General features: G+C 41.7%; 2 protein-coding genes across 2 annotated transcripts in view; both read left to right on the top strand.

Moving 5' to 3' along the window:
- Positions 1-13,273, top strand: part of LOC132880045 (tripartite motif-containing protein 16-like) — a 542,736-nt gene that overhangs the window by 401,244 nt on the left and 128,219 nt on the right. The window lies entirely within an intron of this gene.
- On the top strand, positions 10,416-13,247 carry LOC132880717 (E3 ubiquitin/ISG15 ligase TRIM25-like). Its single transcript, XM_060913803.1, has 3 exons — positions 10,416-11,074; positions 12,680-12,775; positions 12,904-13,247. Exons 1-3 carry the CDS (start codon positions 10,475-10,477, stop codon positions 13,153-13,155), a joined length of 948 nt encoding a protein of 315 aa, XP_060769786.1. The 5' UTR covers positions 10,416-10,474; the 3' UTR covers positions 13,156-13,247.

The following is a 13,273-nucleotide window of genomic DNA, read 5'->3' as shown; positions in this document are numbered from 1 at the left end:
AAAAATTCAAACTACTCATTTAAGCCCAGACAACTTAAATAACCCAGTCGTTAACAATATAACTTTATAAGCTCAGCAATTAGAATGTTTTACTCCTCTTCGAGAAATCAAATTAATTTCATTAATTTCCACATCAAAATCTTCTTCTTGTGTACTAATCCCTTACCTACATGTCTCTTCAAACAGATAATACCAGAAGCAATTTAAGCTCGTCTAGAAATAATCAATTCTTCCCTTAGAATTGGCTACATATGCAAATCCTTTAAACTTGCAGTTATCAAACCCCTGATTAAAAAACCTGACCTCGACTCCTGTCAGCCCAATGAAAGGCCATTATCAAACCTCCCCTTTATCTCCAAGATCCTAGAAAAAGCTGTGGCACAGCAGTTATGCTCATATTTACATTGGAATAACAACCATGAAATGTATCAGTCAGGATTTAGACCTCATCATAGCACAGAGACAGCACTGGTTAAAGTAGTAAATGACCTGTTGTTGGCATCTGATCTGGACAGTGTCTCGCTGCTTGTGTTGCTTGACCTTAGTGCAGACTCTGACACTATTGATCATTCCATTTTCCTGGATAGACTAGAAAATGTTGTGGGAGTTAAGAGAACGGCCCTCTCCTGACTCAGCTCTTATTTAACTGATCACTCTCAGTTTCTTGATGTATATGGTGATTTTTCTATGCATGCTGAGGTAAAGTTTGGTGTTCCACAAGGTTCTGTCTTAGGTCCACTGCTTTTTTCTTCATGTGCAGCAGTAAAAGACCTCAGTGTGATCATCGACTCCAGTCTTTCATTTGAAACTCATAATGATAACATTACCTAGATAGCTTTCTTTCATCTCAGAAATATTGCCAAGATAAGAAATTTAATGTCACTAAGATGCAGAAAAACTAGTTCATGCTTTTCTTACCTCCAGGTTGGATGACTGTAATGCCTTACTGTCTGGATGTTCCAATAAGTGCATAAACAAGCTCCAGTTAGTTCAAAATTCAGCAACAACGGTCCTTACTAGAACTAGAAGATATGACCACATCACCCCTGTCTTATCCACACTGCGCTGGCTCCCAATCAAATTTCGTATTGATTATACAATCCTACTATTGACCTTTAAAGCACTGAATGGTCTTGCGCCACAGTACCTGAACGAACTTCTGGTCCTTTATGACCCGCCATGCCTACTTAGATCAAAAGGTGCAGGTTATTTGTTGGTACCTCATATAGTGAAGGCAACATCAGGGGGCAGAGCCTTTTTTTACAAAGCCCCACAGTTATAGAACAACCTTCCAAGTAGTGTTCAGGACTCAGACACAGTCTCAGTGTTTAAGTCTAGGCTGAAAATATATCTTTTCAGTCAAGATAGTTTTTTATTCGGTAAAGGAGTAACTCTGGTGAGTCCTCAGGCATAGAGTGTTTTGGTAAACTGGGATATATGGATGTTGTCAGTCCCCCACTCTCACTCACTCACTCACTCACTCACTCAGGTTTGTTGATGGTGGAGTGGCTGCTGATTTATGTCCCGGGGCTCCCTCATGCCTGTGTTACCTTCTGGCTCTCCCTTTTAAATATGCTGTCGTAGTTAGTGTTGCCAGAGTCCCTGCTTGCACTCAGCACAAAATATATACTGTTCTTATTCATAAGGTGACACTGGGCATACCTCACAACCTTTGTTCTCTCTCTCTCTCTCATATCTTCCTTCTGTCTGTCTCTGTTGAGTTACATGTCAATCCTGAGAAACCAGTGATGCTGACCTCTTCTGCTCCTCGGACCTGCCTGATCCATCCTGATGCCCTACTTCTGGCTGGAGTCTCATCACATCACTCCTGTGGAGGATGGTCCCATATGGACAGTCGAAAGTCACACTTAGAAGACGCTCTGGACACTTACAGTAATATATTTGTCTGAGAACTACAGTTGACTTGCTAACTTTAGGACTGCAGTTGTCTTGAACAGTTTTGCACTCAAGTTTCCATCAATGAACAGTTTATAACTTCAACAAAACAGACTTCGTGTTAAAACTATAATGAAGTTCCTGGTTACACAGTTATAATTTGTGGCTCTGTAGGACACAGTTATGGAAGAGAGTTATTTATAATCATGCTATCAGTTATCACCCAAATAAGGATGGGTTCCCTTTTGAGTCTGGTTCCTCAAAAGGTTTCTTCCTCGTGTCGCCTGAGGGAGTTTTTCCTTGCAAACGTCGCCATAGGCTTGCTCATTGGGGATAAATTAGGGATAAAATTAGCTCATGTGGTGGCACAGTGGTACAGCACTCTCGCCTCACAGTAAGAAGGTTCTGGGTTCAAGCCCAGTGGCTGATGGGGGCCTTTATGTGTGGAGCTTTCATGTTCTCTTGGTGCTCCATGCAGTTTAGGCTAATTGGTGGCTCTAAATTGACCATAGGTGTGAGTGTGAATGGTTGTTTGTCTCTATGTGTTAGCCCTGCAATGATCTGGCGAATTGTCCAGGGTGTACCCAACCTTTCACCCAGCCAGGCCCCAGCTTGCCCACGACCCTGCACAGGATAAGCGGCTACAGATAATGGATGGATGGATTAGCTCATGGTCAAAGTCTTTAATTTTCTGTAAAGCTGCTTTGTGGCAATGTCTGTTGTTAAAAGTGCGATACAAATAAACTTGACTTGCTTCTTGTATAAACTTCAGGAAAGAAAATGACTAGAATGTTATTAACCTTCATATACATTCATGGATCAAACATATCGAACTTCACCAGCGCTGTGCTGTCAGCGACACTCAACATGACACCTCCATTCTTCACTTCTCTTTATTGTGGAAGGAAACGTCTCCAAAAACAACACGTTCTTAATGATCTGGCAGCACTGTGTGTGTGTGTGTGTGTGTGTGTGTGTGTGTGTGTGTGTGTGTGTGTGTGTGAGAGAGAGAGAGAGAGAGAGATGCATACATACATTGTAGAAAATCTTCTCGAGTCTTCAGCTCTGAAGGTAAATTCATCCAAATTGCTGTGACGGAGAGAAAATGGAGGTGGAATAATATACAATGATCAGAGTGTGATTTTAGGAGACACGATGTTTGAATTTATGAATATTGGCAAAATAAATGATCTTAATATTACTGATGAACTGTATAAGTACAATATCTTTCAGATGATAGCTGCGACAATGTTAAGTTCAGATAAGTACAATAAATCTTTTTTGATGTATATGCGTGGATTTATAACATTTTACTTCCTCTCACCATATGAAGGGATTTTGTTGAATTGCTTTTTCATCTCTGAGAGATAATTCCTCACTCCATCAAATGAAACATGTTGATGGACAGTAATGATGGATGAGTCACCACGTCCAGAAGAGACACTGAGAGACTGGAAACGGAGCGGTGTACGAGATGGACGAATATTCTCAGACCACAGTGCAAGTGATATCAGACAATGAGTGTTACCTGGAGGAAATGGATGTGATCGTGTGTGTGTGAAAGCTGCTCCAGCTCAGTGACTCTCCTCTGAAGGTCAGCAATCTCCTGCTCCAGTTGCTCCAGGAGTCGTTCAGCTCGACTCAGTTCAGCCTTCTCCTGATCTCTGATCAGCTCCGTCACCTCCCAGCGCTTTTTCTCCATGGAGCTGATCAGCTCAGTAAAGATCCTCTCACTGTCCTCCACTGCTGTCTGTGCACTGAACTGTTAGGGCACACACACACACACACACACACACACACACGAGATTTAAAGCTAATTTATCATTCCCTCTCTTACTGGGACTGTAAATGACTCATTGTCCATGTTGTGTGTGTTTCTAGGAGCAGCTCTGTCTCTGCTCACTGCTCACCTTTATAGTGTTCACAGCCTGTTTCAGCTCCTGCACCTTCTTCTGCTTCTCCTGGATTCTCTGCTGGGATTTCATCTGCTCCTCCTTCAACTTTAACTCACTCTGACAAGAATGAATGAAATGATATTACATCCTAAGTTAATTACTAACTTTACTAACTGTAAAGTGTTCACTCAAAGACAGGTCAAAGGTGGGAGATTATTAACTGCAATTCAAGTTAAAGATCATCCATATCCTGGCTCTCTCTCTGAGTGAGGTCAAAGGTACTCAGTATGTGCTTGTAAAACTGTTCACATCTACAGGATACATGGAACATATTTATTATTTATAATCAATAGAAGTCATGACATTTTTACACCATATGACCTGAGTAAAGCAGGATTAGAAACAAAATGTCGAAGGATTCAGTCTGAAACCATTTCTCCTTCTCACCTGTTCTTTGTCTGATGCACCTGACTCGGTGTTGTGTTCACAAAAACAGGATGAGTCTTCAGTCTTCTTCTTCAGTTTCTCCACCACTTCATCCAGCATGTTGTTTCTGCGTAGAACAGGCCTTGTAGTGAAAGTGTCTCTGCACTGAGGACAGCTGTAGACACCCTTCTGATCCTCCTGATCCCAGCAGCCATTAATACACACCTTACAGAAACTGTGACCACAGGAGATAGTCACCGGATCCTTCAGGAGATCCAGACACACTGGACACATGAACTGGTCCTGAGCTACTGAAATACTGGCCTCAGCCATTTTTCCAGAGAGCGACACATACAGTAGAGATCGGAATTGTGTGCCTTGAAATGAGCGTCCTGCTGCACTGTGAGATACGATATCACAGAGCCAGAGTGGGTGGAGCTTTAAAAAGAGTAGGAGTGCATACTGTCAAAGGGGTGTGGCTGTGTGACAGTGTGTGTGTGTGTGTGTGTGTGCAGAAGCTTCAATCTCATTTTATACACCTGCTACTTTTTAATAAATCAAAGATGGTAAAGTGGTAAATCCATGCTGCCATGGATTATTTTTGTGTAACCTCACAGTCTGCTGTGTTATTCCTCAGGATAATTAAATAATATTGTCTGGTGTTGAGTGGTATATTAGATATATTCCATTCAGCTAGCATGATAATGAATGAGTCAAAGATGAGTAGCTGAATGGAATATATCTGATAGACCACAAAAAAAGCCAGTCAATATTATTATTATTATTATTATTATTATTATTATGATTATTATACATTCCTTCTGGGTGTTCAACGCGTCTTTCTCTTTCAAAATTATTTCAAAATCTTCTGTATTTAACGAAGCAATCGTAGAAGCTATGTTTGTTCATAAATTGTCACAGTTGCTCGCTCGCTCACGCGGAAGTTTTACATCTCTGACGTGTGACGTCATGTTGCCTTGACAACCATGCAATATCGTAAACCATATTCAATGCTCATTCTCCATTGGGTAGAGTGACGTAATACACGTAGGATAAGCAATACGCTAACAATATTGCATGCTACCAAACCGAATGAATGAAACCCACTGGAAGGGAATAGAACATGTTTTTATTCCATCGAAAAAGTCTCCTGTATGTATAATAATCTCATCTCATCTCCTCTAGCCGCTTTATCCTGTTCTACAGGGTCGCAGGCAAGCTGGAGCCTATCCCAGCTGACTACGGGCGAAAGGCGGGGTACACCCTGGACAAGTCACCAGGTCATCACAGGGCTGACACATAGACAACCATTCACACTCACACCTACGGTCAATTTAGAGTCACCAGTTAACCTAACCTGCATGTCTTTGGACTGTGGGGGAAACCGGAGCACCCGGAGGAAACCCACGCGGACACGGGGAGAACATGCAAACTCCACACAGAAAGGCCCTCGCCGGCCCCGGGGCTCGAACCCAGGACCTTCTTGCTGTGAGGCGACAGCGCTAACCACTACACCACCGTGCCGCCATGTATAATAATATTTAATATTATTAGAGCCAATAAGATCATTTTCATAATTGTGTGCGCGCTGCTTTGACTGACATTCGGTACCAAAGTATCATCTCCCACAATTCCTCTTTTACCACAGCAATTTGCCAACAATTACAAATTTCACATCATAGTGTTTTTTTATCCATTTATAGTTACATTAACAGTCGTTCCCTCACCAGCCTGCCTATTATCCTTCTCTTAAAGTTAATAAGACAAAAAAAATCATGTTGTCACCAAGAAACTGTGAAGCGTAAACTCCTCTGTCCTGAAGGTGTCACAAAACTTCACCTCTGACTGTTACACTGGAGACTCCTTCCAGAAATGCTAAATGAACATCTCCCTTCAGTTACGAAAACATCACTGTATAAATGATTTTTAAAATCAGTTTACGGCTAGCATCCATCGTAGAAATCCCTGTGAACGAGCTGGTACTATGAAAACCATAAATTCAAACGAGTGCATTAATATACGCCTGCAAAACTTTCAGAGAAAATTAATCAGTATTTTCTGGCCAATCAGAAACCAGAATGCAACAATTCAATACAAACATTCAATACTAGGTCTAACTAACAAACAAACAAATTAACTATTCATGCACATCTGGAGTTAAATCGAGTTTGGTCATGGGAGTGGTTGGTCCTCCTCTCAGCCCAGCCAGGTAGACTTGAGGTCTCGGTACGTTACTCTGTCCGTCTCTCTTCGTCTGGCAGGCGGCTTCTTTTGGAAGGAACGTCTGCGTGGTGTTGTGTCTCCTCATGTGGCTCAGGTAAGTCCGCGTCGAGTGGGTTACCTTATGGCGCAGGTTCGCCTTGGAGTGCATTCAACAAAATAACGTGTTAAACTTATTTCAGGGCTTTTCGGACAGCTTGAGCGTAATCTAATCATGCCAGTGTATTTCAGGTGGAGCTGCTTACCAGTTTGATGGCTTTCCGTCTCAGCTCCCACTCGTTCCACTCGTAAGATCTGACAACACGTCAGATTCAGGTCACATGATGTCATCAATACTGTCTATTGGTACAACCAAATGCTGAACAAGATATAACCATTCTCGAAAGATCTACTCCCACACACTTGATAATTAGAACAGGTTCGTCTAAGTTCTATGCGCGACCTTGCCGTCCAAAATGGCGGATAAACAAATATCACGTGACCTCGTGACGTCACGTGCACGCTCTCTATAGCAGCTATAAGTGAGTTGTTCCCTCACCAGCCTCCTTTTTTCTCTCTCTTGAAGTTAACAAGACAAAAAAACAGATCTTGTTGTGTATCATGAGGATGTCACACTGCATGAATAAGCAGTGAATTTAACAATGATTCCAAAATGTTCTACATAATGTGGACTGAACATCTATTTACAGTCAGAATCGACTTGTTCAGCTCCCAAATGGTTCGTCACTGTTTGTTTGTTTTTTGCTCCTTTTTAGCCGAATTACATACAGCTGACATCGTTTCATTAAATGATTCAGAAAATGCACAATCAAGCTTCAGTTATCAAGGTGGTGCAAACATGCAGGAAGTCCAGTTAACATCGATGCACTAATGTTCTGGTGGTGATCCATTATGAAGACTTGGAGAGAAAAGAGAGAGAGAGAGAAAGAGACAGAGAGAGAGGTTGTATTGAATTGTATTAAATGCATGTTGTGTTTCATTGAATAAAATTTACTTTCTTTTAGAACCTTATAAATCCAGGTTTATCTGTGAGTTTGGGATTTTTATTCAAATATTACAGTCAAAGCTTTGCAGAATAAAAGATAAGAGCACAGGAGAATAAAGTTTCCCCCAGCGATGAAGTTTCTGTGCTGAACTCATTTTCAGACAGAAGCTTTTAATACTGAGGTCAGGATGTCCGCAAGCTGCTGGACAGTGTCTTGCAAAAGTATTCATCCCCCTTGGTGTTTGTCCTGTTTTGTCGCCTTACAAGCTGGAATTAAAATGGATGTTTGGAGGGTTAGCACCATTTGATTTACACAACATGCCGACCACTTTAAAGGTGAAAATTGTTGTATTATTGTAACACATACAATAATTAAGATGAAAACACCCCAGAAATCTGGAGTGTGCATATGTATTCACCCCTTTCATATGAAACCCCTAAATAAGAGCTGGTCCAACCAATTCACTTCATAAGTCACATAATTAGTTGATTAAGAGCCACCTGTGTGCAATCACAGTGTCACATGATCTGTCACATGGTGTCTATATAAATCAACCTATTCTGGAAGGACCCTGACTCTGTAACATGACAAAACAAACAACATGAAAACCAAAAAGCCTCCAAACAGGTCAGAGACAAAGTTATGGAGAAGTATAGATTGTTGGGTTATAAAAAATATCCCAAATTTTGAATATCCCATGGCATGCCATTAAATTCATTATAGCAAAATGGAAAGAATATGGCACCACTACAAACCTGACAAGAGAAGGCCCCGCCCAACAAAACTCACAGACCGGGGAAGGAGGGCATTAATCAGAGATGCAACAAAGACACCAACGATAACACTGAAGGAGCTGCAAAGATCCACAGCAGAGATGGGAGTATCTGTCCATAGGACCACTTTAAGTCGTACACTTCACAGAGTGGGCAGGGCTTTATGGAAGAGTGGCCAGGAAAAAAAAGCCATTACTTACAGAAAAAAAATAATAATAATAAAAAACATGTTTGGAGTTTGCCCAACAGCATGTGGCAGACTCCCCAAACACATGGAAGAAGATTCTCTGGTCAGATGAGACCAAAATTGATCTTTTTGGCCATCATGGGAAACACAAACCCATCACCCTGTGTGGCGCAAACCCATCACCCTGAGAACACCATTCTTACAGTGAAGCATGGTGGTGGCAGCATCATGCTGTGGGGATCTTTTTCGTCTGCAGGGACAGGAAAGCTGGTCAGGACTGAAGGAAAGATGGATGGCACTAAATACAGGGCAATTCTGGAGGAAAACCTGTTTGAGTCAGCCAGAGGTTTGAGACTGAGAGAAAAGTTCACATTCCAGCAGGACAACGATCCTAAACATACTGCTAAAGCTACACTGGAGTGGTTTAAAGGGAAACATTTAAATATCTTGGAATGGCCTCATCAAAGCCTAGACCTCAATCCAATTGAGAATCTGTGGCATAACTTGAAGATTGCTGTACACCAATGCAACCCATCTAACTTGAAGGAGTTGGAGCAGTTTTGCCTTGAGGAAAGGGCAAAAATCCCAGGAGCTAGATGTGCTAAGCTAATAGAGACATACCCCAAGAGACTTGCAGCTGTAATTGCAGCAAAAGGTGTCTCTACAAAGTATTGACTTTGGGGGTGAATTCTTATGCACACTCCAGATTTCTGTCTTTTTTATCTTAAATATTGTTTATGTCACAATAAAACAACAATTTTCACCTTTTAAGTGGTCGGCATGGTTTGTAAATCAAATGGTGCTAACCCTCCAAAACATCCATTTTAATTCCAGCTTGTAATGCGACAAAACAGGACAAACACCAAGGGGGATAAATACTTTTGCAAGACACTGTATAATGGTGCAAGGAATTGATCCAGAAGGTGGCAGCAATGCAACAATAAGGATGCTGACTGCCTTTCAACACAAGAAAGAAGTTGTTACTGTGAACCCTTCCAGTGTGTTAGTAAATCTCCTCAGTTGTGAGCCGTGTTTATTCTGGATAGATCTCCTGTTGATGATCTCGCCTCGTCTCTGCCTTTCCCTTTGATTTTAATGATATTTCTGGTGGATGGGGTTTGAGCCCTGTACTGACTGGGATTAGATCAAGTCTTGTGTTAACACTACTAGCAGATTTCTTTCTTCTGCCTTTCAGGAGATTCATTTCAGTCTGTTAACAATGTTAAAATGACCCAAAGGTAAAATGACCTGTGTCAGTGTGGGTTTCCTCCTGGTTCTCCAGTGTTCTCCTACTTCTCAAAGACACGTCTAATGACTGATTGAGGCGACTCAGGATCTCTGATCTCAAACATATTCATCTACCAACTTCATTTGCATCTCAACAATCTGTTCATGAGAAAGAATTCTTCATCAACCAGGAATAATGTTCTTGATAAATCATGATGTAAGGAATAAAACAGGATGAGGCATGCTGCTCCAGGAAACTAATCTGTGATGAGGTGGTGGGATGTGAATCAACACAAAGTGGATTAGTTTCCACAAACAGCAGGTCATGAAGAGTTCAGGCTCTTGTTAAGCCTGGAGCGCTCATACTGAGTGAAAAGGAGATTATGTTGAAAAAAAGGTCCACTTTTGTGATTTCTTTTCGCAATAAACAATGCAAAATCAATAAAATATGGTTTTCCTTCCTGACAGCTGCGTCCTCCTCACTTTTAAAATGGCTCCAACATTCTTTAGGGATGAAGATCACTTTAAAGATGTCACAAGGAAAAAGCTGCTCAAGTGAAACAATTGTAATTTATCAACAAGGCTGAAAGTTGTGCTTGAGGTGTCAGTAGGTGGAAAAGTCCAGAAAATTAAGATCCATTCTGTGAGTATTTCATGAAATTAATCCTAATCAGTGCGGCTACATGGGTTAAATTTCTGCACTGAAGGGAGATGAAATGGTTAATAGAGGAGTGCTCATGATCTCTCTGTGTTTGTGCTCCTCCTCTCTCTCTCTCTCTTTCACACACAGAACCAGGAAGTAACTTGTCATTTCAGAGAAAACAAAACTGATCTCTCTCTCTCTCTCATTGCGATTTCAGGAAAATGGCTGAGGCCAGTATTTCAGTAGATCAGCTTTCTGTGGACCAGTTCATGTGTCCAGTGTGTCTGGATCTCCTGAAGGATCCGGTGGCTATCCCCTGTGGTCACAGTTTCTGTAAGGTGTGTATTAATGGCTGCTGGGATCAGGAGGATCAGAAGGGCGTCTACAGCTGTCCTCAGTGCAGAGACACTTTCACGACAAGGCCTGTTCTACGCAGAAACAACATGCTGGATGAAGTGGTGGAGAAACTGAAGAAGACTGAAGTCCAAGCTGCTTCTCCTGCTCACTGTTACGCTGGACCTGGAGATGTGGAGTGTGATTTCTGCACCGGGAGAAAACACAAAGCTGTCAAGTCCTGTCTGATTTGTTTGACGTCATTTTGTGAAATTCATCTGAAACCTCATCTTGAAGTTCCTGCTTTGAAAAAACACACATTAATTGAAGCCTCAGCAAAACTCCAAGAGAAGATCTGCTCTGAACATGGTGAAGTGCTGAAGATCTACTGTCGTACTGATCAAACCTGCATCTGTTATTTGTGCATGTTGGAGAAACATAAAGACCATGACGCTGTTTCAGTTGCAACAGAAAGAGCTGAGAAACAGGTGAGAACTAGAAATCTTTCCAGAATTAAATCATCTTAATTATAGTTTCCCATCTAGAAACAGGTGCTTTAGTCAGTGATATGATTTGAACTTTAATTTCAATGTGTGTCTCAATCAGAAGGATTCTGTAAAAGCTGATTAAAATTGTCTGTGTTCTGGTGAACAGAGTGTTAAATTTATCTTCAGTGATGGTCGTAATCTGGTTCGGGGTGGGTTTCCTGATAACGTTGCCCTTCAGACCAAAAGAGAGAGTTGAGAGACTCTCTTAAAGAATGAACGTTGTCTCTGTGTGTGGTTTTCCAGAATTCACTCATAAGAAGGAGTCTAAAGAGCAACAGGACAAAGTGGGTCTTTGCAGTTCGCGTCCCCTATATAGGCATTAGTAGCTGCTAAAGGCAATCGTATTGGACATAACTAACAGTGTCCAAGTTAACTAGCTGTGTGTAAACATTAGCCATGGACAAGACTATGGCAACTTGGCGGGCAGATCCACAGAAAATCATTTGACTAATCAGACTGCATAGTTAATTCAACATTATCACTAACTCTTAAAGCACAGACAACTTCACTGCAAGCTAATAAAACGTTTATATCCCTCAATATGCTTCCACAGGTGGGATGGCGAGTTTTTGTCGGCTGTGATGTGCTCTGTTTTAGGCAAACAAAGCAAACATTTAAAGCAAAATGACTCTTTTATTCCTTTCAGAAAACTGAATCATGGGTTCTAGCTATAGAACCGTGGGTGTGTGCATTCCCCAGAAGAACCGCCTCCTTCCATTCTGCCATCAACTGATCGTGTTAAATAATGCTGCGGAGAAATCATTGATCTTGATTTTATCCAGTCTATGGACGTGACGTGACCCTAGTGATTACTGATAGACTGTCTCAGTGTCACCTGCGGAAAAAACAATCACGTTTTAGAAAAGAAAAGAAAAAAACATCCACTTTCAAAGCTGCTTCATAGTAACGAGTAACGAGGACCTTGATAGAAATGTAGTGGAGTAAAAAGGACGATATTTGTCTTTCAAATGAAGTGAAGTTAAAGTCATAAGTTTGCAAAAAAAAATACTCAAGTAAAGTACAGATACTCAAAAAGTGTACTTCAGTACAGAACTCAAGTAAATGTACTTCGTTACTGTCCACCTCTGATAATTAACTCGATGTATTTGCAATGTAGAAGAAAACTAATTGAACACCACCAGCAGATTCAACCCCAGTTTCCCCCGCTGACTGTGAGAGTCCCTCAGAGCCGCATGCGCATTCTGTGGATTCGGCAGCGAGCGAGTCGCTCTTTGTTTTGAACGAGTGCTCCGGGTCTCTCGTAAATTCCGAGCAAACTAAAGGACGACTTGTGCTACGATGTTGTTCGGGAAAACCACATAAGCTTGATGATGGATCTTAAGAGGTCATTTAAAACTTTCTTGGCCTTAAGAGGCTTTCGGGAAACCCAGCCCAGATCAGTTAGTGAACATTTCTCTCTCACACACACACACACAGAGTACATAACCTTCAGAGCCAAACATGAATGTACTTTGAACTGACATTAATATGGAACCAGTTCGCTCGTACTGTATAAAAAGCTGAATGTATTTTATTTGTCCTCAGAGTGAGTTAAAGGAGGAGCAGATGAAATCCCAGCAGAGAATCCAGGAGAAGCAGAAGAAGGTGCAGGAGCTGAAACAGGCTGTGAACACTATAAAGGTGAGCAGTGAGCAGAGACAGAGCTGCTCCTAGAAAAACACACAACATGGACAACGAGTCATTTACAGTCCCAGTAAGAGAGGGAATGATAGATGAGCTTTAAATCTCGTGTGTGTGTCCCCTAACAGCTCAGTGCACAGACAGCAGTGGAGGACAGTGAGAGGATCTTTACTGAGCTGATCAGCTCCATGGAGAAAAAGCGCTGGGAGGTGACGGAGCTGATCAGAGATCAGGAGAAGGCTGAACTGAGTCGAACTGAACAACTCCTGGAGCAACTGGAGCAGGAGATTGCTGATCTTCAGAGGAGAGTCACTGAGCTGGAGCAGCTTTCACACACACACGATCACATCCATTTCCTCCAGGTAACACTCACTGTCTGATCTACAGAGCCAGCTGTTCCTCACACACTCTCTAAAACACCTCTCATTAAGGGAACAATAAATGTCCCTGTCTGACATCACAAGTGGGTTTTACATTTCATTTGCTTTCTGTAGGTTT

Source organism: Neoarius graeffei, chromosome 2 (genome assembly GCF_027579695.1).
Source record: "Neoarius graeffei isolate fNeoGra1 chromosome 2, fNeoGra1.pri, whole genome shotgun sequence".
Taxonomy (NCBI): domain Eukaryota; kingdom Metazoa; phylum Chordata; class Actinopteri; order Siluriformes; family Ariidae; genus Neoarius; species Neoarius graeffei.
This window is presented reverse-complemented; position numbering and strand designations above follow the sequence as displayed.